This window comes from Lotus japonicus, chromosome 6 (genome assembly GCF_012489685.1).
Source record: "Lotus japonicus ecotype B-129 chromosome 6, LjGifu_v1.2".
Lineage (NCBI taxonomy): Eukaryota > Viridiplantae > Streptophyta > Magnoliopsida > Fabales > Fabaceae > Lotus > Lotus japonicus.
Window position 1 is genome coordinate 50,315,313 of NC_080046.1, and position 27,653 is coordinate 50,342,965.

The window sequence follows — 27,653 nt, forward strand, 5'->3', positions numbered from 1 at the left end:
ACGTAGAAGACCATGAACCCGTGGCTAGACTGTATTCTAGTATACTTGGAAAATGTGATAGAAACAAATAATATTTATCAGATAATCAAAGCTACAATGATGTGATGAAGGTTATTTAAGGAGTTTAAGTCCAAAGAAAATTATTAGGAGTTCATTTATCAAGAAATGAGGAGAACCCAACACTATTGAGTTCGAGAAAGAAGAAGTGTGTTGAAGGGAGATATTAGAGTATAAAACAATAATGCTTTGTTAACGTATCAGTTGCGTATGGAAAAACATTTGTTGGGAGAGACCTACCCACTTAACGTGATCTCAGAGCCTCGAGGGATTAGTCTCATGGCTGTCGGCTGTGGGGATACCTTGAGAAACCAAAATACGTATCAGTTAGTAGTTAGTTACAAGTCAGTTGAGTTTGTTACAAGTCAGTTACGGTTAGTTGTTAAATCTGGTTAACCTAACTGTTAACTCTATAGTTAGTTTAGTTAGCTTTGCAAGATACTCAATCTGTATAAATATTGAGATTCACTCTTGTAATCTTTACTTTTGAATGAATGATATTTTCAGTTCAATTTTCAGTTTAGGTTTTCAACAGGAAAAAAATGGTGAGGAGTTGGTGAGGAAGATAATGGAGAATGATGAGGAAGAGATCGATGGTGAGAGTACTTGAGAGGGTTGGGGAGAAGATTGAATGAATGGAGGTGGGGTGAGGGATATATTTATATTTCTTAGGCTATAAAATCAAATATATCATGTCCTACATATCTTATTATTATTTTTTTCCGCTTCAGAAAGCTTACATACCTTTCTTATCAGTAAAATGTCTTTACATATTGTAATATTGATAACCAAAATAAGCTTGTACATAAGAGGGGGAAATCTTCAAGTGAGAAATTTTGGTGATGCCCAAAAAAACTTTTAATGTCACTAATTGACCTTTAGAGGTTAATTTGTAAAGGGGAAAAAAAGATGAGGTATATAAGAATAATATTATTTTATTGGCCACTCTTGTAGCATTGAGAGAGTACAAGTGACTCAACTTTGAGTATAAAATGTAAATCTGTTGTAACTATTATTCATTGTCGCAACCGGGGGTCGCAGCGGGACGGCGCGCTAAAACTAAATCAAGTGTCAGAAGAGTCGCCACTAATGTTTTTAGGGAGAACATAAGAGAACCCAAATAATGAAAGAACCAAATCTAGATTCGGGAGTCGGTTACGTATAGGGAGGTGTTAGCGCCCTACAACGTCTGTCATAAGACAGTTACCTATGGTTAATTATGCAAAATTTCCTTAGCTTTGTATATCATTTATTTTACCCTTAAGAAAATGTCTTGTATTTTATTTTAAAAAAAAAGACTATTTACAAGTTGCTAGTGTAATGAAAAGATTATTCTACAAAGAAGAACAAAATTTAGATTTTTTTGTTTGGAGTGCCTGGCGGGAGTGACCCCGGGCAAAAAGGGGTATCCACATTCATTATACGTGATCGAAGTAAATTTGCAGCGAAATCAAAAGCTTTAGTATTTTTTTTCTTCATAGTCATAAAGCTTTAGTATAGTTTAATAAGTACATGCACCATGTTGCATGTATTAACTTTCTTCATCCCAAAGGTCATCAATGAACTTTGCTGGTCCATACTTGAATGAAAGGTGCTGCTTGACTTGATTAATTTTTTCATAGTCATCTTTTGTAAGTGACCAATCAAATATTTCCAGATTTTGCTTCATTCTCTCTTTGTTGTAGCTCTTAACTGCCATAGTCATGCCTTCCTCATACAACCATCTTAGGCACACCTATTACACCAGAAAGTATTATGTTAGCTAAATATTGTGACAAAAAATTCGTGAATCATAATTTAAAAAGAAATGGATGTACTTAATTTATATAATTTATAGGCTTAATCCTCAAATTAGTCCCTGTCTTTGTGTCACCGTCTGAACCAGGTCCCTGACCGGAAAAATTTGTGGAATACATCCCCATTTTTTTCAAAACGTTTGGAGCCAGTCCTCGTCGGAGCCCGGAGCACCGACGAGTGATGAAATGACATGATGACTGTGTAAATGAAGCTGACGTGGAATTAAAAAAATAAAAAAATCATATTACTAAACTATCCTCTATCCTCCCCTTCTCCACCTATGTCACGCATCTCCCCTTCCCCTTCCCCTTTCCCCCACCTGCTATCTCTCTCATCTGGAATATTGTGGCTTCCTTCACCGTACTACACAACACGTTTTGTTCTGCTTCAATGTCTTTTGCTTCTTTGTCTATCTTTTTTCGTTTATTCCATTCCATAAAAATTCTACTCATCCATTGTAAGAAATTTCATACAGAAGTACATAAAAGTTTACCCAAATATTCTATACTGGTACTGTTATTCACTATTAATCATAAATTTCTCTTAATTGCTTGTTTGTTCCTTACATTTGGAAAAACGCACAAAAACCAGATCCTCCGTCGGAAAACACAAACAAACGATCTCGATTCTTCGCCGTAAAACGCACACAAACCCAGATTCTTGCCGGAAAAACTCACACGAACCCAGATCTTCTGCCAAAGAGATGCACCGCTGGAGGATCTGAGTCAATAATATTCTAATGAGTAAAAATGACACAAATTTTACTGCCACTGTTATCAATCCTTTCGCACCTTTCTCCAACAAAACAAACACAGACAACCCCTTCCTTTCAGTTTTAGTTTCAGAAGGGGTGATATAAGATTAGATGCGGTGGCGGAGGAGCCTTCGCTCTAGCAAGAACGAGACGACAACCTGGGCACCATAACCCTCGCTGGAAAAATGCTAACGAACTCAGATCCTCTACCGAGCCACCCAGATCTAAACAACCTCAATTGCTCCAATCGAAACCCACATAGATGCAATTCCTATTTTCTCCGCCTCCATCACCCACACAACTGCAAACACCACATTTGGGGCTTCAAGTTTACAATCGAACCCAGCAAACCAACCATAGTGATGAACTGATGGTTGGGGGTTCCGAGAACCACGAAATAGTCTGACGAGGGAACGTGGATCCGGCAGGTTTGTGCTGGAGGCGATGTCGGAGGCAGCCATTGATGGCCACTTTTTGAAACTTTTCTGGACCTAATTCTGCGCACGTTATTTTTGTTGCCAATCTGGTGATGTTTGAGATTCAGAGGGTTGATGTTTGAGAAGAAAAGAGAAGAAGAAAGGAAGAAGAAGAAGAATAGAAGAGGAAGAAGAAGAAGAAGAAGATTGGGAAGGAGAAGAAGAGGATCGGAAGAACAGATGAACCCTAATTTCTAAGTTGATGCAATTGGGAATTGGGGTAATTTGGGGGAATTAGGATTAGTGTGGGGGGAATTAAGATTTGTTAATTAGATTTGGGTTAGAATTAGAAATATGTTTAAGTATGTTAATTATATGATGTGTAAATTAATTTTTTTTTATTCTTTTTTTAATGCCATGTCAGCTTCATTTACACAATCATCAAGCCATTTCATCACTCGCCAGAGCTCCGGGCTCCGGCGAGGACTGACTCCAGACGTTTTGAAAAAATGGGGATGTATTCCACAAATTTTTCCGGTCAGTGACCTAGTTCAGACGGTGACACAAAGACAGAGACTAATTTGAGGATTAAACCTAATTTATATTGACTTATACTTAAATTTTGTTTTATTAATTAATCACAAGTCCACAAGGTGTATCATGTGTAGGTAGTGTTTGTTTTTTTGTACAAGGAATAACAAGGTAGTGTTAATCATCTATGTAGAACTCGCATTGTTTTATAATATTATGAATATCTAAATGGTAGACGTACAATGTGTTTGATTTATGGTGGAAAATCTCATGATCATTTTTTGGAGAAGTTAGAAAAGTATGTTTGGTTCCGTAATGAAAAACCCCATAATTACTTATGCTAAGAAGTTATTAAGTGTAAGTATAGCTTATTGAATTAACATACTTTGGATTATGTGTCATCACTAATTCAAATATGGTCGTACTAATTCAAATTGCTAAACTATATCTCTATGATTATTACAAATTTTTCTTCTATTTTATAACTTCCCTAAGCATGTTTGCTTTGACCAAAATGGGAATTAAAAAATCACTTAGATTAAGATTAAAACAGTATAAGTTTATAAAAAAAGGAAATATAAGTTAAACTGTTTCATATGTAAGAAAGTCATAATGGTTACCTGAGCAACAGATTTTCCATGAGCATTTGCAATTTCTTTGAGCAATTCATTGTCCATAACATCATTTGGACCCCAAAAGGCACCTTTGGCTCCCAAAGGAGAGTATGCAGTTATGATTATTCCTTTTGCTTGGCAGTAGTCTTTTAACTTCTTTTGCTGCCAAGTAGGATTCATTCCAATTTGTTTTTGATGGTGTAATATTATATATCCAGCAATTAAAAGTTTAATCATGACTAAAGAAAAGTAGAGAGATATCTAATATGAGGTTGTGAGTTTACTTGGTTGACAACAGGAGGAATATTGGCAAATGAGAGCAAATTTTCAAGTTTTTTGCAACTGAAGTTGCTGACTCCAATGCCTTTTGTAAGCCCTAGTTGTTGGCATTCCTCCATTTTTTCCACACACCCTTCAAATCAAATGGGGCCATGGCCTCTTCATCATAAGGCATGCCCCAATTTCCAGGCTTCAAAGCAATGGGCCAGTGGATCAAATAAAGATCTACATATTCTAATTTCAGTGACCTATTTGACAAAAAAAAAGTCAATGACCTGCATTAGATTTAGCCACAAAAATATGTGCTTTAACAAATTAAAATGTTATGTTTAGTTAAAGACTTAAGGTAAACTAAATATAATTACTTTTTTTTCTAATACAGTTATTAATGTGAAAATAATCACATCTAGGTAGAACTACACTTACGATTTTTTCATACACAAAACTTATGGGATATTACTTAAATTTGAGGGTAGGAAGAAAAAGGCTTTGAGGGGAAGGGAATGTTGGGGGGGGGGGGGAGGTTATGTCCTTCCCTTGTTTGGAAGCTCAAAATTCCACCAAAATCTTAAATTTATAGAGGAACTCCACAAACTAATTAAAGGAGTGTTTTGGAGGAGTTTTTCAACAATTCTTTAAACCCCTTACTCCCTTATTAAAAAACTCTCAAAGTCAAACAATGTGAAAATTTGCCATAAGTCATTTCTCTTCCCTCTCCTTAAAAATCAAACTTGCAAACACACCCTAAGAAAAATTAAGTATCTATCATTTAAAATATTAATCAATTGGTCATTCTTTAATGAAAATTTTTCAAATACAAAATTTTAAATCCTATACCCAAACAAGGTAATTTTTAGAGTTGTCAATACAAAATAACCCAACCCATATGGGTTGGCTCATTGCAGATTGGACTAGTTGTGCTCATATTTAAATAAGAGAGAAATTGATGAACTCAACTCAACCTATCATGGGCTGGCTCATTGTTTTTGGGTGTAAAAAACTAGAAAATAAAAAAATTAGTCAAAAGTGAAAATGTTATGAAAATCTACTTATGATTTATTTAGTCCGGTGAAAAAAAATATCTAAAATATTATAACACGGTTCAAATGTTCAAAGTAAAAACAAAATATTCAAATCCAACATAATTTAATAATAATATCAACGCATTGCATCATTTTTCTTACGAGCTGGATTAGACTTGGATGACTTGTGGGTTAGAACTCAAATTGAAAGCTCTAGTAATTTTGAAGAACAACAATACTCAATTCATAAAGGAAAATTTAGAGAAGATATATAATGGGCACAATTTAAATTGACAATAGTTCTCCTTACTGAAGTGTTTTCTTCAAAGCGGGAAGAACAAGATCAGGATGATTATCAGAGCACCAGAGCTTGGAAGTGACAAAGAGTTCATCTCTAGACCCAACGAGACCAAGTTTTAGAGCTTCAGTTATAGCTTCTCCAAGTGCCTCCTCTGACCCATAAATTGAAGCTGTGTCAAAGTGCCTGTAACCGAGCTTAATGGCCTCTAGCACTGCCACCTTGGTGGTGTCATCGCCGGCAGCGGAGATAAATAAATAAATATTTATTTATCATAATCAGCGTAATTAATAAATTAATTATTTTATAATTTTATAATTTCAAAATATTAAATAATTAATGTTTTAATATTGCATAAATTATTAGTATTTTAAATATATTAAATAATTAATGTACTAAGAGGGCCTTATAATTAATGTATTAGTATTTTAAATATTAAATAATTTCATATTTTTAAATTAATTAATCTATTAATATTGCATTTAATATTTATTAATGAAATTAGAATAATTAAAAAAATCAATTTTGACTTTCTTCAAAAATAAATAATGTATTAATTTGACATTTAATGGTTTTAAATGACATCAGAATAACTAATAAAAGTCAATTGTGATTTTTCTGCCATTAAGATGTATGGTGATAAAGTCTTTTTATTATGATTATAGTTATTTCTAATATAACAAAATAAAAAAATTGAATGTAATATCTTACGTTCAAAAGGATATTAAATATGCCATAAAAATTGATATTAAATAGTTTTAAATGATTGATTTTAAAATTAACTAAAAAAATTTGTATTAATGTTTTTGTATATACATCTAGAAGATTAAAATGATTTTGGTATATTGATTCAAAGCATAACAAATTAGAAAAAAGGAAATTAGAATGTAACTAGGATTAGAAAAAAAAAACTTAAATATTGATATAGGTATTTTAAAAATAAAAATGAGGGAGGAAATATGAAAATATATGATATATGCTGACAAGTATTTTTATTTCATATGTGCATGGTGTGAGATCAATACTAGTAATCCAATATGTTAAAATATTCATTAGTGCTAATGATTATTTTTTATTTATTATTTCATTCATTTCGAATTATAAGGCCCTCTTAGTACATTACACTTATTAAAAATTATGTAATTAAGTTAATTAGTTATTGATTATTGTAAGACCCAAGATTTTAGAATTAAATAAATAATTAATTTTCAACTCACGCATAGGATTATTTGTAAGCGTGAAAGGAACTTGACTTGTGTTTAATGTTTGGATTAATATTATGAAGAAGAAAGTTCAGGAAATGGTTAAGAATAGTTATATAGTCTCTATAGGCTATAGCACGAGTTCATTCACTTCCGCTTTAGGGCGAAAACATTAGTAAACGACTGATTTGCACTTAGAGACACGATGGAAACTAATTCCAAAAATCTTCAGAGAAATGTTAGAACTTCTCTTAATCCTTCCAAGATAAGCGTTTCGATACGAAACCCTGGAATGTACGAACGTCCGATTCTAGTTCTCGTAGGTTTTCTGAAACCAAAACCCTGATAGCTCAAGAAACCTAGAATAAACGGTTGATGAAGACTTTTTCTATTCGGAGCTTCAAACGAAGATTCCACACGCGTACACCTATTTCTTTCGAGCTTTCCAATCTTTCTTCAGAAAGAAGTTTTCTCATCCGACATCAACTGCAAAAAGTAGTTTTTCGGGTAAAATAGATTTACACCGACTTTGGATCGTTTGTCTTAATTCCAAGAAACCTATTTTGAGTTCTGGAATTCTGTCGCCAGAACTTATCTTAGAATTCACAGAGGATGGCACAAGAGAAATCGGAATCGCGAAATTTTCATTTTTCCGCATTTTCCATTTTCTATAAATAGCTTGAAAAATGAAAAAAAAAAAACAAAAATCTCACCAACACACACACCCAAACCCGCGGCCAAGGAGGAAGGAGGAGGAGAAGAGTTTTTCGCCGATTCTTGCCTGATCGTCCCACAGTTCGTTGCTACGCGTAGGCCTCGAGGTACTGATGCTTTTCCTTACCTCTGATCGTAAATTCTGTCACTTTTCTCTATGTTTTTCTATGCTCAAAGTTTTGAGCTTTTTGTAAAACTGTCCAAATAACTTGATTTCTCTGTCTAAACTTATTCCCTACGTGCCCCTGAGCATGTTTAGCGGATTACATTTCGCCGATTCTTGTCGAATCGCCGCCGAACTTCAATTCTGCTCAAAATACCCATTTCTGACAAATGTTCCGCTTTTTGAGTCATAAACTCTCGACTGAGCTTAGCGTTAGTAGGATTAGTCGTCATAATCGTCGTTGGTGTCGACCCCATCTAATTTGTTTTTCGAAATTCTGATTTTGAGTTTCCGAGCTAAAAATATTGACCAAAATACCCCTGCAATAGTTTTCGACCTGATAATTTTTCTGAGAGTTTCCCTGGCCTAGATATCGCCTAAGAATACCTAGGAATTGATTTAGATCGAAGAAAAAGTTCGGAAACCCTATTTTTGAGAGTGGCCGAAACCTATTTGTTAGGGTACCGTGTCCAAAAATATTTTTTTGGTCTCTATGACCTGAGCTATAGCGTAGCTCTTTCCGTTGTCGAAATTTTGGCTCCGGTTTCGTGTCATTCCGAGTTCTGTAGCTCGAGTTATGCTCGTTTTAGTGAACGAAGTCTCCGTTGTCCATTCGTGCCTAAATAGGAACTCTGAAGCTTTAAAAGCGTTCTTTACGATTTCGATTAGTATTATTAGATTGTGTTACTCCTAGTGAAGCTTGTGTTGATGTTTGTGTTTCCTTGTTCTAGGTTCACAACTTCCATGCCCAACTTCTACTTCCGAAGGTAAGGGTAACTCAGTTTTAGAGCGTCTTGAGTCTTGCCTGCTTTTATCGCACTGCATGCGTTTGAGATGAAGTTGTTTAAACTTGATTGGCAATTGATTGAAATGTTAGTATTATGCTTGCAATGTTGTATGCTTGCTTATGTTGGCTGATTTTGAGGCTTGTGCCAAATGTTTTCTGAAGGCTTCAGCCGAGTGAACTTATTGAGACGTGTGTCTCCGTTTTCTGAGAGGCTTCGGTCGTTTACTGGTTTCTGTCATTATTGATTTCTAGTGGATATAACCTGATTGTTGCTGATACTAGACGTGGATATTGGATTTGGGAGTTGTTGATTGATTTTGGCATATAGGGCTGAAACTTAAGTGGCAGTGTAGTGGTTTTCTTTCCACATGACTGTCCCGTCTTTCATGGGAGTTATTAAGTGGCATTCAGGGGAGTCTGTTCTCCGTCTGTTCCGTCTTTCATGGGCGCTATTTGGTGATAGTTCAGGGGAGTCCGTTCCTCGCTCTGTCCCGTCTTGCGAGACACTATTGATCGATCTATTTTGGTAGCAGCATATAGTTGCATCGTAGGGCAATAATATTTGCTTCTGTTATTTTGGTTGGTAGCTGATATGATGTTATATTGTTGAGGTTGCTGATATCCGATTTGTTGTGATATTGTATATATATATATGATTTGATTATATGTTGTTGATTATGTTTATATCTGATGTAATCCCATGTTGCTAATTTCTATTGACATTTATCTTGGATTATATTATTAGTTTATCTATTTGTGGTATGAAGTAAGTTGTTAGTTTATTTATCATGACATGCAATTAATTTTGATTTGCATGCCTTCTCTTTTATATGTGGTAGTTGTATGGAGTTAACCCTTTCTGTTTGTTATTTGTTGTTTGGGCGCTTAACGCTATTAGGCGATGAAGAGCCTTCTGGCGATGCTTAGCCATGTTGACATGGAGGAGGGATAGTAACTGGCGGAGCAAGGATGGAAGAAGCTATATAGTTTCTTCTTAGTAGTTTATGCTTTGAGTCTTCTTCGCTACCTGAAAACTTTGTTACTAAAATCCTGTTTTCGCCACTGTTTAAGTGTGCGTACTTATTTTGGAGACTTGCTTATGATATTGTAAGATACTATTATTATATGTCGGGAACGGGTTGTTTAATTAAGACTATGTTATGTATTAAACTGTGTTTAGTTGTTTTGAAAAGAAAAAAATTATCGTGTTCTTAGGATTACGAAATAGTCCTTAGACTTGTTAGGTTACTAATGTGACTCCTCAGTTGAGAAACCGGGGTGTTACAATTATCAAATTAAACCTTCTCTTTACATTCAAAAATGGTTTAAATTCGTTTGCTAGAAAGAAATACGAGGCAGTAATACTAATGACACTCATGAGAGAGTTGTTCTCATACAGTTTCTTTTTTAATATTATATTGTTTTTTTAAAAAATAATGACACTCTGACTTTGCTTGTAAATTTGTTGTTGAGATTTTTCACGTTCCTCTTCACACAGTCGAATCTCTTTCATTCATAAAGAGCGTTTAAGATATAAAAAATTGTGAAATTTAAGCAGTGAAATAGAAAGATATATGAAGATATTGAGGATCTGCATGAGAGAGATTGCAGTGGTTCTTCCTCCAATATGATATGAGAAGTACTCACTTTTTATCCCTTTTTTTACTTTAAACCTTGCAAAATTTTCATCAATGAGTCGTCAGAAGAATGTTCAACTTGTAATTCTAGGGTCTTTGAAAAAAGAGACTGAACCCATAAATAGATTTAGGAAGTGAGTTCCAATTTGAATTTGAGACAATGAGGGTTGATTTAGCTGAGGCACGTAACTCTGGTCAACCCTAGTTTTGATACTCGGGGTTGCTCAGACTAGTCAAATAGTTTTTATATATTGTGCAGCCCTTTGTTATTTATAAGTTCTTTTGGTTTTTCAAATAAAACCCATCTTACTATATAGAACTCCTAGAACTCCTTTTTCTACCAGTTTTAAGTTGTATGTAAAAGAAAATAACTTTGCTTAAAAAAAAACTAGAAATGATAGATGTTATTCTTTAGGAGAGTATTGTGAAATAAATTAATTAATACTTGTACTAACATAATAAACGGGTTGAATTTCTATTGCAGATATAATACATGAAGATGGAAGTATGTAAGACGATTCGTTAGGAGTTCATAACCGTCGGTCAAAGGTCGGGTACAATCTAATCCGTATATTAAAAATGTTAGGTTTAGACTTTCTAAAAAAACCCAATTGAGTGGGCTTTTAGTCTCGAACATTATCAAAAAAAAAAGTCCAATTGAGTAAAAACGTTGAGCTTGAACTATTAAAATGTATGTTTGGCTTGATAGACCGATCTATTTACATAATATTATTTTTATTAATAATATAAATAAATGAAAATGCAATGATATGTAGAAAAACATAGTAGCCGGCTATCATATTAGCTCGCAACCTATTAGCCTACCAACTAACACGTCTCTTTCAATATGACATTTTTGGTTAAATATACTTTTAAGCATGCTAAATAAGTTAGACCATTTAAAATGACAAGCTATGCCTTAAAATTTGGTCTATAACAAACCACATTACAAACGTGATTTGTGAAATTAAAATGAGGACACGTTTAAGTCACGTAAAATCTGGCCTATTTTCGCCATACTTTAATTTCATGCATGAATCTTACAAGCACTGGTCAAACAAGTTATTTTTTTCTCTATTATATTTCTTTCTATTTGTGGGTGTCTAAGCACTTTATACCAAACATTTTCCTTATTATTATTATCAAACACATTAAGCTCAAATACATTTTATACATCAGATTAAGCATAAAACTAGAATCTAAACGTGATCAGAGTAAAGGGTCCTCAGTGCTTATTTAATGAGTACCATAAAAACTGAAGGCTAATGCAGTGGATTTGGCTGATGTTGATTGCCAAAGAGGAGGTGAGAGTGTAAACGAGGTTTAACCACAACCTCAAGCGGAGTGGTCTTAATATTAGTGAGTCCAAACGTGGCACTCATATCAACCTCCTCATTCAACGGGGTCGCAACCTCAAACGCCTGCAAAAAACCAGCAAGAGCCAACTGCGTCATTTGAAGGCCAAACGATATGCCAGGACATGACCTTCTTCCACCACCAAACGGAAGCAGCTCAAAATGCTGACCCTTCACATCCACACCCTTGTGGCGGCTACTCAGAAACCTCTCCGGTTGAAACTCTAGAGGATCTTCCCACACGCGCGGGTCTCTGTGCATCTTCCAGAGGTTTAGGATCAATCTTGTGCCTGCTTGGATGTGGTAGCCGCCTAAGGTGCAGTCCTCTGTGAATTGACGCGCTCCAGCGAGGGGGCCAGCTGGGTATAATCGCAGTGTTTCTTTGACTACTGCTTGGAGGTAGGGTAGGTTGTAGATGTCTGATTCGTTTACTGGTCTTTGATTTCCTACGTGTTCGTCTAGCTCCTTTTGAACGTTCTTCAAAGTGTGAGGATTGTTTAGCAATAAGGAGAGTGCCCATGTCATTGTAACTGTTGTGGTGTCTGTTGCCCCTGCAATTAGCGTCTGCAAAATATATTTGTTTCATGCAACAAAGTTAATTATATGTGTGCCCAAAAAGTGCATATACGTACACACATTTTCTTTTCTTTCTATTTCTATTTCTCGTCAAACACATCACATTTTTATCTCACATCTTTTTCTATATCTTTAGTTGTATTGGGTGTACACAATCTCTATTGAAGTAACAAAGTTAATTCATATATTATTAGTTAATTATCTTTTTCTTTTTTTTCTCACTTGTATTGGGTTGAAGTACCTCTTGTTTTGGTCAAAAGGTTGATGTACCTCTTATACTTCTTTTTAATATATAGTTCTTGACTTATAAAAAAATTTATTAGTTAATCATCTCTAAAATATAAAATATTATATCATATATCAATTTTCCTAAAACTATAAAATAATAAAATGATTTATGCCTTTCCGATGCATGCAGCAATAAAATAAAATGATTTATGTAGGTACACATATGTCGACATATGTAAATTGTAACGGTAAAAAACGACACATACTGTGAATTATATGAAGAAAAAAAACTTCTTTTGAAAGTTTAAAATCATTGCATAAGCCTCCATAAAAATGCGGGTTTATTTTGCAAAGGTTTTTATTCTGGTCTTCACGTTTGATAGGTCCAAGCTGCAAGTGGTTCAAGCGTCAGCCAACGACGCTAAACGTTTATATGTTGATGATATGTCGAGAAGCATTAAGGTTCACATATCAATACTGATACAATAAAATTAAAGATATATACATTATTTTATATTGTAGCTGTTTAAATCACAAAGATTTGCCTGAGGTGAAAACACCCTAGATTAAGTGATCTAATAACTTATTAACACGCATTTGAGAAAATTATATTTAATAATACGTACAATGTTATTCGCTCACCTAAGATTAGAGTGATTTTATCAAATATTTAATTTGAGTAATTAATTTAGACAATCTCATACTACATACCTTACACATAGTTATAGGGGTTCACACTCTACCTGTTCCATCTCATTTTCCATACTATATATATCTCATTTGGATGTCTCTCTTTTCTCCTGTGTATATAATGACGTGTTTGGATGTAGTGGTGAAAATGAGTGAAAAAAATAAAAGAAATGAAGATTTTTTGAGAGATGCTATCAACACTCTACGTTTGATTAGTGAAAACTCATTTCAATCCTACTAAAAATTGGAAGTGCAACCCACATAATTTTTTTTTAAATCAACCTCATTCAATTAAGAAGAAATAGGCGGCGCAGAGGCCAGTACATCAGCTTGGACAATGCCAATAAATTGAGGAAGAACCTCCTCAATCCACACAAAACCACTCTGCGAAAACGATAGAGAAGCTAACCGGTCGGCCGCACAGTTACCTGTACGACGGACAAACAACAAAAAAAAAACCTCAAAGTTTGAAAGCAAAAAATTACAATCCCAAATGTTGAAAAGAATTGTTGAAAAAAAGTGTACGTTCTAGCATTTTAAAAAGATTTTCCTAAATCCTAAATTGTCACAAAAGAAAAAAATGAAAAGGACTAAAATAGTTTTTTTTTATAGGCAAATATTAGTGGTTAGTTGTTACTAAGTTAGATATTCCCTTCAAAGTTCCCTTCCAGGATTCGAACCCTGAACCTTCCCCTCCCCACCCTTATGTCCCATAGCTCTTACCACTTGAGCTAACCCTCGGAAACAAAGGAACAAAATAGTGGACATCGAGTCAGACTTGTCGTCTTCAATTGTCAAAGTTCAGTGTTTCAAGCTCACACAACTCTAGTTCAAAAAAAAAGTTCACATAACTCACACAACACAAAAAAGAAGACTAAGAACAGAACAATAACAAAACATATAAAATTGTGAGTGCGCTGTGTAATCAAACAAATAAGAAGACTAGGAATAGTTGCGTACCAAGCAGGTGGCTTTGTTGACAGTGTCAGCATCATAACCACCAAGATCAATGCCGTCAAGTACAGACAACAGAACATCAATGAAATCCTGCTGCTCTGTTTCACTCTCCCCTGAAACATCTCTTCTCCGCCGGCGATGCTCCTCCAACCACTCACAAATCACACTATCCATTTCCACCGCCGTTTTCTTCATCTCCTTCACATGCCCTCCCAAGTCAAGCCACGCAAGCACCGGAATCGCATCCCCAACCACAAACAACCCCGTCAAACGAAACCACTCCCTGAAAACCCTCCTCACCTTCCTCACCTCCTCATCATCAACACCACCGTATCTCTTCCCAGCAATCATCCTCAGAATCACGTTCAAGTTCATGTCCCCCAACCACTTCTTCATCTCCACAACAACGGAAGAATCACGAGGTGAGGAGCGCGCTCTGAGTAACAGCTCTTCGACCGCGCTCCTCACCTCGTAATCCCTTATCTCTCTAAGCGAGTCAAACCGGCGCGTGGCGAGAAGCTCCGAGGCGGTTAGCTTCCGCATCACGCGCCAGTACTCACCATAAGGGCAGAACCCGAAGTTGGCGTAGTCGTGGCCGAGGATCTTTGCAGCGGTGTATTTGGGACGATCGGAGACGATGACGTCGAGGGAGGTGAAGATCTCCTTGGCTAGCTCCCATGTGCTGACCACCACAGCTGGGTGCACCCCGAATCGGATGCTGAAGATGGGCCCGTGCTTGTCTGCTAAGTCTCCTAAGGTTATGTAAGGTGGGTGGCGGGAACCGCCTAAGAGGTGGAGGTGGCCGATTAAAGGCCAGCCACCGGCGGCTAGGGGTGGCTTAGTCTTAGTGCTCTTTGTAACGTGGGCATAGTAATAAGAAATCAATAGAATGCTCACAACACTGGCAAGTGCTGTGTACAGATACTCAGTGTTGAGTTCCATGGTTCGTTAGTTACCTGCCAAGGAATGAGAACAAGAAGTAAAAACACATCACTAATGCACTCCTATTTATAAAAGATGGAAAATGTTTGGTAGACTAAATAAGGCTGTCTAAATGAACTATGTCAAAGTTTGGGTTAAATAACTCATCATCTAATCATATTAGAGATAAATGAGTTGAAAATGTGATTGAATAATGAGTTATTTAACTCAAATTTTGCCATGAGTCATTTAGACAACCTCAGACTGGATCCAAATTAGTCAAATCCTATAACATATGAGTTCATAAGTTAAAAATGTTTCTTATCAAATTAATAGCATATATAAAATATATATTATGGATAACATGTACTAAACTAAATGTTAGTAGTAAAAACATGATTCATAAGATAACTAATTTTTAAGATGTTTACCATAGAATTTCCAAATAATATGATATGATGGGAAAAAAAGTTATCATTTCTATCCAATTTTAAAACAATATGATATTTATGCACTTCATCTTGGTATAAGAAAAACCACAACCACATGTTGTGGTTGTTTTTTATTAACTTATTCCACTTTTGTTATAGTCTAGGTTTCTTGGGATTCACAATTTTCATTGATAGGGTTAATTGTAATTGATTATCTGATTATTTGAGTTTTATTCGCCGGTGAAATATCTTATGTGCGGCTTGGTAGCTGGGCTTGGGGTGGGAATTTAGTTCTCTTGTAAACTTCTTTGAAAATCTCTTCTCAACTTTTCAAAATTGGTACTCTTTTTCCTTACTAGGTTTTTCCAATGAGGTTTTATCCTAGTTAGGTTTTAACGAGGCATGTTTTGTAAGGTATATTTTCAAGGAGGTATTTGGTGGGGTAGCTTCAGCATTGTTAAGGTCTTTGATGTTCTTCTATTTTTAGCATATCTTTTTCTGCATCTTTCTTTTGTATTAAGTTGAAGTACCCCTTGCATTTCTATTCAACATAATTCTTATTGCCTATAAAAAAAAAGGGTTATCATTTTTTAAGAAAGAGTCATTTTCATTTGACAAAGACGGACTATGATCCATTACACCATAGTGAATCAAGAGAAATAAATTTGAAGGGTACTCTTCAATTAATCCATACACTAATAGGAAAAGAGAAAGAAGTAACTTAGTAAGGAATTCAACAACCCTAATCCAACCTCTCTAAACAAGAGTGAGGTCAAGCTCTATCATTAACAGTCAATTCAACAAGCATAAGACATTCGACATAAGAAAAAAGAATAAGACATGGATTCAAAATCTGTAACTATATATAGCTCGTGACAATGGTGAGGGTGAGTGCGTTGAATGATGCTCTCAAGAGCATGTACAATGCTGAGAAGAGGAAAAAGCGGCATGATTAGGCCATCCTCAAAAGTGATTATTAAATTCCTTTTGGAGATGCAGCACCACGGGTACATTGGCGAGTTTGAGTACGTTGATGACCACTGGGCTGGAAAAATTGTGGTGAGTTGAATGGTAGACTGGACAAGTGTGGGGTTATTAGTCCCCGTTTCGATGTCGGCGTCAAGGAGATAGAAGGATGGACTGCTAGGCTGCTCCCATCAAGACAGTTTGGGTATATTGTCTTGACTACCTTTGCTGGCATCATGGATCATGAAGAGGCTAGGAGGAAGAATGTTGGTGGTAAAGTGCTGGGTTTCTTCTACTAATCTAGTTCCATTTGATGAGTTTTGAGATTGATTTCAGCTTTTAAGTTTCACCGGTTGTAATAGACAATGTGTTAGACCCGCAGTAGTTTTATCAAGAATAGCATGGCAAGAGTTGTTTTTCTGACATGCTTTGTTTTGTTTGCAAAAAAAAAACTATATGTAATCGAGGGTAGAAAGCGATCAAACAAAACAAAATAAGAAGAAAAAACATCGCAATCCTGTATATGTATCCTCCTCTTGCTGACATTTCCACTTTAAAAGAATTTGCTGATCATCCTTCAAATATGAAAATACTATCTGAAACCCACACAAATTACATAGATTCAAACTTCACAATTTTCCGAGGACCACATGTCGAAACATAAAAAGACCACTGATAACTCTTTTATTACCAAAAAAAAATATTTTGCCAATTTAATAACTATCCTTTTAATTTAAATTTTATTTATTATATACAATGTACCAGTTATTATTAATTTACACATAAAAAACAACTCCTTATCAAACATTATATTATCATTTTTTCGAATGGAAAAAAAAACCTAATCTATAAAAAATCCGTGTAGTTTTTAGGCAATGATTAATTCATCATCACCGATGCTAATACTGAACAGTAAATAAACAGGTCATAAAATTTGCTGCACTCCCATATACAATAATTGAACCCCGATTAAGGGACGAGATCAGTAACCTCGTGTCACCTTGTTGTGGTTTAGTTGATTTATACCTAAAAAGGAGGGCCATTCAACCATGAAGCTTCCTCGGTCAGTCGGTCGTGTTTGAAATTTCAAAGACGTAACCCAAAAGAATTTTCTGCTACACTGCAGATGATGTGTATCTCTCTAGTTTTGCACACTAGGACTCTAGGAGTACTATATTAATGGCAGAAAACAGACCACGTTGTTTTTTCTTGCAAGTAGTTGCATTTTTCATGAAACATTTAAGTTGAAGATCAGGTTGGAAAAGGTCAATATAATAATGGACATATAGTCAAACATTAAGCACACTGTCTATTTGAGAATTTCACATTGCTCGTTTTCGTGCCTGTTAATTATATATATCATTCATCAGACTCAATTTGCATCAGAGGCATCAAGAAAATGGCTACCTCCCAAAAGCTTTCGTTACTGATTCTCACTCTCCTTGTGGTTCTCCAACTCTACTTCTCTTCTGCGGAAGCTGCCATTAAAGGTGGCTACTGGTATTCTGGAAGTGGTCTTTCAGTTTCCGACATTAACCCTTCTCATTTCACCCACCTATTCTGTGCATTTGCTGACCTTGATCTTCAAACCAACACACTCACCATTTCACCTGCAAACGCAGCTCAATTCTCAACCTTCACTCAAACACTCCAGGCCAAAAACCCTTCAGTGAAAACCCTTTTATCCATAGGTGGCGGCGGCGGTCATGATTTGGCAGCCAATTTTTCCAAAATGGCTAGCCAAGCCAGTAGCCGCAAAACATTCATAGACTCTTCAATCCAACTAGCCAGAAAAAACAACTTCCATGGACTTGATCTTGACTGGGAATACCCATCAACAAACACAGACAAGACCAATTTTGGCTCACTCATCAAGGAATGGAGAGCAGCTGTGGCCAGAGACTCTAGCAACACTGGCAAACCAGCACTGCTGCTATCTGCTGCAGTGGGTGGCTCTGCCCAGATCACAGAATTGCAATTCTACCCAGGTCAGGACATAGCAAACAACTTGGACTGGGTCAATGTCATGGCTTATGACCTTTTCCGCTCAGATGATTATCCAACATTGACACAGCCACCAGCTCCTTTGAGAAACCCTAGAGGCCAATTCAGTGCGGATGAAGGGGTCACAAAATGGATTCAGCTAGGAGTGCCACAGAGCAAACTAGCTCTGGGTTTACCCTTCTACGGTTTCAAGTGGAGCTTGTCAGATCCTAATCAACATAGACTATTCGCACCAGCAACAAAGGGGCTCGGGCAAGTGAAATACAAGGATATAAAAAATGCTGGGGCGCAGATTGTGTACAACTCCACATTTGTTACTAATTACTGCTTCAAAGGGACAGATTGGTTTGGCTATGATGATACTCAGAGTATTGCTGCCAAGGTTTCTTATGCCAAGCAAAAGGGACTATTTGGATATTTTGCTTGGCAAATCGAACAGGACAGCAACTGGGCTCTTTCTCAAGCCGGTGAGTATATTGGTTTCCCTAGTTAATCACAGAAAATAGTTTGAGAACAAGTTTTATAAGAAATTTGTGTGCAAATGCTAACTTACTGCCCCCTATATTTTAAAATGAGCAAGTTAGTGACCTACACCTTTGAAAGTATATAACAAATTTGAAGTTATTCCAATGGGAAATCTTTGCTGCTTGTTAAGCATGGGGGCATAGTTATGGACTTGTGACCGAGTCCTATATCCAAGTGAACAAAATGGCATATATCTAATTTTTATAATAGTATTACACTCTTTGTCCTGCCAAAGCAATTATCAAAATGAAATCTCAGGACAAAAATATTTTCACTTCTCTTGAGCTAAGAAGGCTTTTCCTATTCTTTTTCAGCTTCTCAAGCATGGGGATCGTAGAGGATTGCAGAGCAAGAGTCTGATATGCTGGTTTTGCTCTCTGCCGTGCATGGCTCTTTAATTCACTTCTGTACCAGAAAATATTACTAAGAGAATAAAGATAGAGAGCTATCTACTTTATAGTAAGAATAATAGTTTCGAAGATAATAATCAAAATAAAATTCCAAAGGAACTGGAACCTAAAGGTGTGTGAACTGTATTTAGTTTCCTTCTCATTTCCATTGGAACGTTTAATTTACTGCCGTTATTGCAAGCAGAACCAGCAAGGAAATGATAAATATTTGAGCATTATGTCTAAATTAAACAATAAAAAATATTTTTTGTAACATAAAATATCTTAGCATATAGATGAATATTTAATTTAATGAAAGAGAAATATTAGCAAAACTCGCAACATAAAAATTTTAATTGAGAAGTATAATGTAGCTTTTAACAATACGTATAATTTTTCTTCTTTTCCCTGTATCATCGAATTGTGACAGATCAGGACTTCTTTTCCTTTGCCTTTTTCTACAGGCTTGTACTATTTATACTCCACTAGTATTTAAACCCAAATTATTAGTATAAATAGAAGTGTTTGTAGCTAGATTATCGCTTCTCACATCATCACATTATGAAAATATTATAATTAGTCTTATTTATCTTTTCAACAAAGTAAGAAAAAATAAAAAACTGGCTGTTAGTAAAGTAACTTACCAATTACCATGATCAGACACTTGTTACTTCATTCTTTTTTGACATGCCGTGACCTACCATGCACAACAACAAAGCCCAAGGATGCAACCAATGCCACCATGTAACCGGCTAAGGTTCCATAGCTTACAGAAATAGGCCATTCCTACAATTTAAGATGAGATGTATGACTTTAACGGCCAAACATATAAAACTTAAAGCACTATGAAATCAGCCATACATCCAATCAATTCATATTGCTTATAACAATAAAAAATTAACAATCTTGCAAGTTTTGGGTTTGGAGAACAATTCTTGTATCTTTCAGACGGATAAACAATGCCAAACAGTAAACATGTTAATCTGAATATCAAAAGCTATAACCATTAGTCATTACACATTCAATAGATCTATCTTATTGTTAGTTATCTATGATAAAATTGGAATCAAAATAGAATTATAAAAAGAATAAAGGCCAAGTTCGCAAAGGCCCTTTCTGAAACAAACCTCCAGCATTGTAGAAAGACTGGTGCTGCTTTCAGAAACATTAAAGGAATATAAATTATGAAACATGTGCTTTGATCAAAGAAGTTAAAATGAAATGATACATTCAAAAAGTAAAATAAAATAACCGTGTTTTGAAATAGCAGAATGCTGGTAAGAACTGCTACTCCTACTAATTTCAGTAAACAATGGTCAATGAATTCAAAGACAAAGGACAAGAAAAGAGAGATTACCTGCCACGGCCTCTCCCAGTCAAGTGGCATTGGCCAAGCCCCAAACCATCCCCCAATAACTGCTCCGTGAGCTGGTAAGCAAATCAAGTACTCAACAAATCCATTTGGCCTGAATGTATTATGAGGGTTACAATAATGTGAGTAAAAGTAACTAACTGAAGAACCCAATAGAAGATATTTTGCATAACCAAAATGGTAAGAATTAAGAAACTACCAACCAAAAGGGACATACTTTGATTGTGCAAATATACGTCGCCAGTCAGCCCATGATGAACCAAGAACACATGATGCAGGAACTGTCTGGAGCAGCACAAGATGTACATTTATATAGGTAGACATAACAATGGGCACATAGCTTAAATAATGTCTATCCCAACAAATGTTGAAAATAAAATTTATGGAAATATTTTGTAATTTAATGTCGCTGCTTGAAAATATATTTGTAGGAGACCTTAATAATTGAAAATCTTCCCAGTAAAATGTGTACTGATATTACATGTCTAAAAGTGATAATGATGCAATTCACTGAGTTTCACATCAATATATGTGGGTGGTAATGCTTTCCTAGGACGAGATGATTAGATGCAAGAAAGGAAGCAAGGGCTGAAATCTGAAACATTCCACAATTGCAACAGATCATGAGTACCAAGTTCTCATAAACAAACAAGAATTGTAAAACACCTATTTTTAATTTCTTATTGTAGTAAATAATGTAATAAGGCAATAGATTCTCATAAGTCATTTTTTTTAAAGAGGAAAAGGAAAAAGAATATCCACACACCAGAATATAAAAGTAAATAGATGCAGAATGAATATGAGAAAATTCCAATTGAGAACACCAAAATAGTCTAAAGAAGCTGTAATTCTAAACACAAAATGGCTATGAAATAATCACTCACCGTGAACAATGACATCATAAGAGACCAATTTACAGTCTTGGGTAAATACCTGTCTCAAGTAAATTTGCAAAAGTCACCATATGCTCTAGGTATTGGCAGGTCTTCAAAGTAGAAGTTAAAAAGGCTTTACATACATAATAGGAAGTGTATCCCTTGTTTGGATTAATGGAACAATGGGAATTATTTACTCCTAGTCCTTTATCTCATCAACAATGAGCTCTATGTAAAGTGTGGCATATGAAAAAAAAAATAACTCTATTCCATAATCAACTTATTTCACTTACTGAGAGGTTACAGGCGCCCCCAAAGCTATAGCTCCTAAAGAATTTAGTATTGCCCCTGTAGAGTAAAAGATACACCAACTATCATCATTTTTTACAAAACAGCAAGCCACTCCCATAAAATTTAACAAAACCATGGATGATAAGCATAGTTATCGATAGCGCGCTATAGCGCCGTCGTGTAGCGGATCGCGGCCGCGAAATCCCGCTATTCGCGGCCAATAGCGGCCTTCCCTTGTATGGGATTTCATTTTTGGGGGTCATCCGCGACAAGCCGCGATCCGCGATTGACTACTATGATGATAAGAATATAAACACAGAGACATATACACAAGAGAGATAGATAGAAAGAGAATCAAATCACAATGATATGTCGAAGTAGCATGCTATTTGGCACAAAATGATATTCATAATTCTAACTATCAAAGCGTTTGTTCGGTTAAGATTTTGAGGATCAGTCGATGGAAGAATGTGCATTCTTCCAAAGGAGAAATTTTCTCCTTCCTACAATTGGCCATTTGAACCGGCGCAAACTATAAAGCTAACATACTAATTATCTAACCACAAATAGAAACATTAGTAACAACGAACTTAGAGGTGGAATATGATACTAATTAAGGTTTTATTAGCATGATTAGAATTTAGAATTTCACCCTCCACACCAAACTGACTCTAAAGTTGTAAACTGCATCATAGTTACCTACCATAGGAAGAAAATAAGCAATTGTAGAAAAACCAAAGTTTCAACTCACCTACTGGCACTCCTAGAATCCCTCTTCCAACGGCTCGCAGGTACTGCAGCGAATCCAAGTAACATGAAAACAGAACAGGGCAAAATCTTAAGGAAAATGTGGACTGAAAACAAAAGTCAATGAAAATTGAAATTGCTGATTTCTATGAAATGAAGTAACACGACGCATTACCGAGCATTTTCGCCGATTCCGTCGATAGCGACTGTACAGAAGAATCACGATAGGGAGCTCTAGAATCTAAACAACGATCGAGAAAGAAACAAACACGAATTAAAAAACCGAAAATTAACTAAAAAAGTAAAAAATAAACCGAGTGTGATTATACATACCCAGATGAAGAAAAGAGTGCGAGAAGGATCGGTGACGAGGTTGATGGAGTAGATACTGTCAGCGAACCAGAAGGCTAAAGCTAAGCCAAGAGCGCATAACGCGTTGACTATGAAAGCTTCTGAAGCTGAGATTGACGGTGATGCTTCCGCGGTTGAGGTCTTCGACGCCGTCGTTACATCGCTGGTTTTTTCCCGGCGATCCATGGATGAGAATAGATCACTGGAGGTCGGAAATTCGAAAACGTAGCTACGATTTGGGCTTGGCCCAATCAACACTCATTTAATATACATGATTCATCTGTTTGGCCCAATAAAATGATCATGTGACTTGTTTTGGTAATTAATCAATACTTATATTAAAATAGAATCACTCGAAAAAGTGATTAGCTAATGTGTCAGCTTCTCAAATATTTAGGAATATTTTATTCCCCAACCTAAATAAACAGTAATATTTTATTCCCCACTCATTATTTTATTATATTTTATTCCATATACAACCTCTCTCATCCCCTCTATCATCAATGCGTTTTCTATTTTTCTCCTCCCAACCTCCCACTATCTCTCCCCTATTATTTTGTTAGTTTTTATTCATTGGTTTATCCATTTCTCTCTCCCACTATCTCTCCTCTATTATTTTATGCGTGTGATTATCTTCACATTTAATCCCACTATTTGTTTTTTCTTAATTGCTCCCCCATTCACGATGAAGCCTTTCATATGGCTATTTTTTACTAATAAATATTTATCTGTACTTTAATTATAATGAATGATAATAAATAAATTCATATTATATAGTTTCCTATAATAATATATTTGGATCTTTTTTCCTTTAAAAATTATGGGTTTAAATAAATTTAGGTTATTTTTTATTAATAAATTTCCATCATCTTTCCAGATGTCATACACTTAATAGTTTGTTATAGATTTCTTGGAAACTTTGAATTAGTAATTGAAATTCAGATAAACAAATACTTTTTCAAATTAAAAAAAAATCAAATCAATGAGAAGTGATTTTCTCCTTCTCTCCAAACCTTTCAGTATTCTTTATTTTTTTCACATGATAAATAAACCACTCCCTCATTCAGTACGTTTCTCTATCTCCAAGGCTAACAACACACTCAGCATTAAACGTAGCTCCATTCCCATCATCCCTTTCCCCAATTCAATTTTTTTTTCCCACTATCTCCCCTCATTAATTCCTTTCTCTTCTCCCTTCAAATAGACATCCCAATTACCCAATTTTTATATCATTTTTTTCAATCAAATCTTACGGAGATATAATAACAACCGAATTCAAAAAATTTAACTTTCATCATATGTGATCTCTTTTTAATATAACTTTTTTCAAATAAAATAATAATAGGTAGCAACCGAATTCATTTTTTCACGAAAAAATCAAATATAACTCTTTTTTTTTGTTACAAAATATAACTCTTTATGTAGCAACCGAATTCATTCAGATTTTTCATAAAAAAAATCAAATAGATCCCTTTATGTAGCATTTGAATTCAATTTCTCCTCCTCTGATTTCTCTCTCTCATGATCCTTCCCATTAAATTTGTTGCTTCTCATTTTTCATTCTCTAACGGCACAATTTCTCCTTCTCTGTTTTCTCTCTCCTATCAACCTTCCCCTTTAATTTCTCCCAATTTCCAATCGATTTAAACAACCTTTTTCCTCCATTTGATTTAAACATGCGGCTCTCATCCCCAATCTATTTATTTCCCTCTACCCCATTGTTTCAATAATACTCCTAGACGGTTTGTGTTCTTATTTTATTCAATTTAATTTAATTTGCCGCCCTCACTGTCCAGTAACATTTGTTCATTCCCACTACCAGTTCCTGTTGCCAAATTCCTAAAATACATAATGGATTTCCCTTTATTCCCATGTTTCAATTTTTTCCCTAGACTGTTTGTATTCCTTTTCTTTCAATTGGATCTGCCCCCCTTATTGTCCAATGAACGATGTTCATTCCCACTAAGAGACCCTACCTGCCCAATCATTAAAAACCCCAAATTATATTAACATTTTCTTAAACCCTGAAGAAGTCCAAATGTTGCACTGGCTGGATAATTCTATATAAGACCCTTATTAGTTCTCATCTGCTCATCAGTCCTCTTGCCACCCCGTCTTCCTTTTCCTAATCTCTGTTGTTTGAAATTTTGCAATGGCTTTCAAAGTGGATGATGACTCAACAATTGACACATCCTACCCTTCCAACGGAACCGTCGTGGTGGAATTATATGCAGGACTGATTTCTTATAGGTATTCAATTTTGATGTTTCTTATTTTCCATTCTCATTTCTTTGCTGTAGTGTTTTTTTTTTACTGCAGAAGTTCCTTCATTCCATCTCTTATAGGTTTCTACCTATAAGGATTGATGTATATTAGTTTCATATTTGTTTTGTTGGGAAACAATGTCACAAAAGATGAGTGTTTTTTGAAAGTGTTGTTCCTGTGTGTTCTATTTTTACTAATTAGATTTTGTGTTTTTCCCTCTTGCTTTTAATCAGATTAAAATAACAGGGATGTTCATCTCAAAATCCGAAAATGAGCAGGTCCTGTGATTACTTATGTTTTCAAATTACTTAATTTTTGCTAGACATTATATACTTATTAAATTTTTTCCCTAATGTTTTCATACTCAGGAAAAGGAAGTTGAAGTTGATGGAAATATGAAAGTTGTTGTCTGGAAGTTGAAGTTGATGGAAATATGAAAGTTGTTGTCTCAGTCAATGGCAACTCTCAGGACTCCCTTCAAGCCGAGGATCATGATTCTCCTCCTTCTAAATGTCCCATCCCTATTGACGCTGAAGCCATTGCAACTGATTTAGCAAGCAAGAAGCCATTAAAGATTGTCAAGGAGAAAATCTACTAGCTTCTTTTGCTGCCAAGTAGGATTTATCCTAATCTGTTTGATGATGATATAGTATAATTATAGACCCAGCAGTTCAAAGTTCAATCATGATTTTTAAAAAATGTAGAGAGATATCCAATATGAGGTTGTGAGCATACTTGGTTGACAGCTTTTTGCAACTGAAGTTGCTGACTCCAATGCCTTTTGTAAGCCCCATTTGTTGGCATTCCTCCATTTTTGTCCACACACCCTTCATGGCAAATGGGACCACAGCCTCTTCATCAAAAGGTATGCCCCAATCTCCAGGCTTCAAAGCAATGGGCAGTGGACCAAATAAAGATCTACATATTCTAATTTTAGTTTTGGCCACAAAAATATGTGATATTAACAAAAAAAAATAGGTAATTTAAAGTAAAACTAAATTAGTTTTTTTTCTAATACAGGCAATATATCCATTCGCATCCTAATAAGACTAGTTCGGTCAGTGTTTTTTTACATATTTACAAGACTTACGAGAGTACGAGACTTTACTTAAGGGTTTGATTGAGAATTTTTAAGAAAGTGAAGATGAAGACTTTGAAAGGAAGGAAATGAGAGGGAAAGAGAAGGGACATGTGGGTAAGTCCTCCCCTTGATTGGAAGCTCAAAATTCCACCAAAACCCTCAATTTATAAAAACTACATATAATAGCTAGAGGAGGATCTTAGAAGGGTTTTGCAGAGTTTTCAACAATTCATCAAAATCTTACCCTTTACTAAAAAACTCTCAAATAAGGGAAGAGTTCCTCATCAGACTCCCCTCAAGCAAACACATCCCTCAAGTATGTACCAGTCAAAATATTAATCAGTTCATGCACTTGAAATTATTCAAATACTGAATTTTGAAACGTACTATACTCAAACAGAGTAATTTCGAAGAACAACAATATTCAATAGTCAATAAGGTTCACAAAGGAAAAATCAGAGAAGATAAAGAAATGGGCGTGATATATATGCAAATGATAGAGTTCAATTTTCCTTACTGAAGTGTTTTCTTCAGAGCAGGAAGAACAAGATCAGGATGATTATCAGGGCACCAGAGCTTGGAAGTGACAAAGAGGTCATCTCAAGACCCAACGAGACCAAGTTTCAGAGCTTCAACTATTGCTTCTCCAAGTGCCTCCTCTGTCCCATAAATTGAAGTTGTGTCGAAGTGCATGTAACCGAGCTTAATAGCCTCTAGCACCGCCACCTTGGTGTCATCGCTGGTGGTGGTTCCGGCGGAGACAGTGCCGAGTCCGATCACCGGGAAGTTTCGGTGGTTGGAGAGCACCACATTAGGGACGACTTGTGATGAAGACATGTTTTGGTGAATATTAGAATATTGCATTATGATAACATCATCTTTTGACTCTTCTTATACTAGATGCCAGTCAAATTACGTTATCTCCATGTATTTAAATATTTCTTTATCATAATCAGCGTAATTATTTTTCTATATCAGCTCACTCAAGGAAAAGTTGTAACACCCCCTTTACCCCGCGAAAATATTATAGCATAAATCAGAGTAAAATGCATAACACAGAGGGTGTCACACTTAATCCTTCAGAAACATAAATCAAAACATCTGTCATGCTCATAATAAATATATAAATTTTCCAACTTTAATGTCACAACTTCATATGCATAGCACAACCGATTTATTTTCAACTCTAAAATTAAACATAATTCAAGAATGAATAAATAGAGTTTATAAAATAACTCTTAACATCAAGGTACAAAGCTAAACGTTTTCCCGGTGTTACATAATAGAGCATGACTCCCTTAACTAAACCATAAATGAAATACTAGCTACTCAAACTAACCCTCGCGAGAAGTTCCACT

At 35.4% G+C, this 27,653-nt stretch overlaps 3 protein-coding genes and 2 pseudogenes across 3 annotated transcripts; 2 read left to right on the plus strand and 3 right to left on the minus strand.

Moving 5' to 3' along the window:
* Positions 1–1,507: 1,507 nt before the first annotated feature.
* LOC130724082 (NAD(P)H-dependent 6'-deoxychalcone synthase-like) lies at positions 1,508–27,132 on the minus strand (annotated as a pseudogene).
* LOC130724080 (cytochrome P450 CYP82D47-like) lies at positions 11,383–15,085 on the minus strand. Its single transcript, XM_057575252.1, has 2 exons — positions 14,081–15,085; positions 11,383–12,190 (listed from the first exon to the last, which is right to left on the minus strand). Exons 1-2 carry the CDS (start codon positions 15,017–15,019, stop codon positions 11,534–11,536), a joined length of 1,596 nt encoding a protein of 531 aa, XP_057431235.1. The 5' UTR covers positions 15,020–15,085; the 3' UTR covers positions 11,383–11,533.
* On the plus strand, positions 16,199–16,805 carry LOC130724084 (40S ribosomal protein S15a-1-like; annotated as a pseudogene).
* On the plus strand, positions 17,703–19,520 carry LOC130724081 (class V chitinase-like). The gene is made up of 2 exons (XM_057575253.1): positions 17,703–18,866; positions 19,239–19,520. Exons 1-2 carry the CDS (start codon positions 17,795–17,797, stop codon positions 19,259–19,261), a joined length of 1,095 nt encoding a protein of 364 aa, XP_057431236.1. The 5' UTR covers positions 17,703–17,794; the 3' UTR covers positions 19,262–19,520.
* LOC130724083 (PIGF/3-ketodihydrosphingosine reductase fusion protein) lies at positions 19,090–23,150 on the minus strand. The gene is made up of 9 exons (XM_057575254.1): positions 22,932–23,150; positions 22,774–22,839; positions 22,603–22,645; positions 21,854–21,908; positions 21,570–21,618; positions 20,903–20,970; positions 20,671–20,779; positions 19,958–20,099; positions 19,090–19,329 (listed from the first exon to the last, which is right to left on the minus strand). Exons 1-8 carry the CDS (start codon positions 23,133–23,135, stop codon positions 19,986–19,988), a joined length of 708 nt encoding a protein of 235 aa, XP_057431237.1. The 5' UTR covers positions 23,136–23,150; the 3' UTR covers positions 19,090–19,329; positions 19,958–19,985.
* Positions 27,133–27,653: the final 521 nt, after the last annotated feature.

Bases quoted from the DNA above. Each gene is read 5' to 3' on its own strand.
- LOC130724080 (XM_057575252.1), bottom strand. From the start codon at position 15,019: ATGGAACTCAACACTGAGTATCTGTACACAGCACTTGCCAGTGTTGTG. The intron at 12,191-14,080 runs GTACGCAACTAT...TATATTTTGCAG, and splicing joins TCAACAAAGCCACCTGCTTG to ACGCTAATTGCAGGGGCAAC.
- LOC130724081 (XM_057575253.1), top strand. From the start codon at position 17,795: ATGGCTACCTCCCAAAAGCTTTCGTTACTGATTCTCACTCTCCTTGTG. The intron at 18,867-19,238 runs GTGAGTATATTG...ATTCTTTTTCAG, and splicing joins CTGGGCTCTTTCTCAAGCCG to CTTCTCAAGCATGGGGATCG.
- LOC130724083 (XM_057575254.1), bottom strand. From the start codon at position 23,135: ATGGATCGCCGGGAAAAAACCAGCGATGTAACGACGGCGTCGAAGACC. The intron at 21,619-21,853 runs GTAAGTGAAATA...TACTTGAGACAG, and splicing joins GGGGCGCCTGTAACCTCTCA to GTATTTACCCAAGACTGTAA. The intron at 20,780-20,902 runs GTATGTCCCTTT...TAATACATTCAG, and splicing joins CGTATATTTGCACAATCAAA to GCCAAATGGATTTGTTGAGT.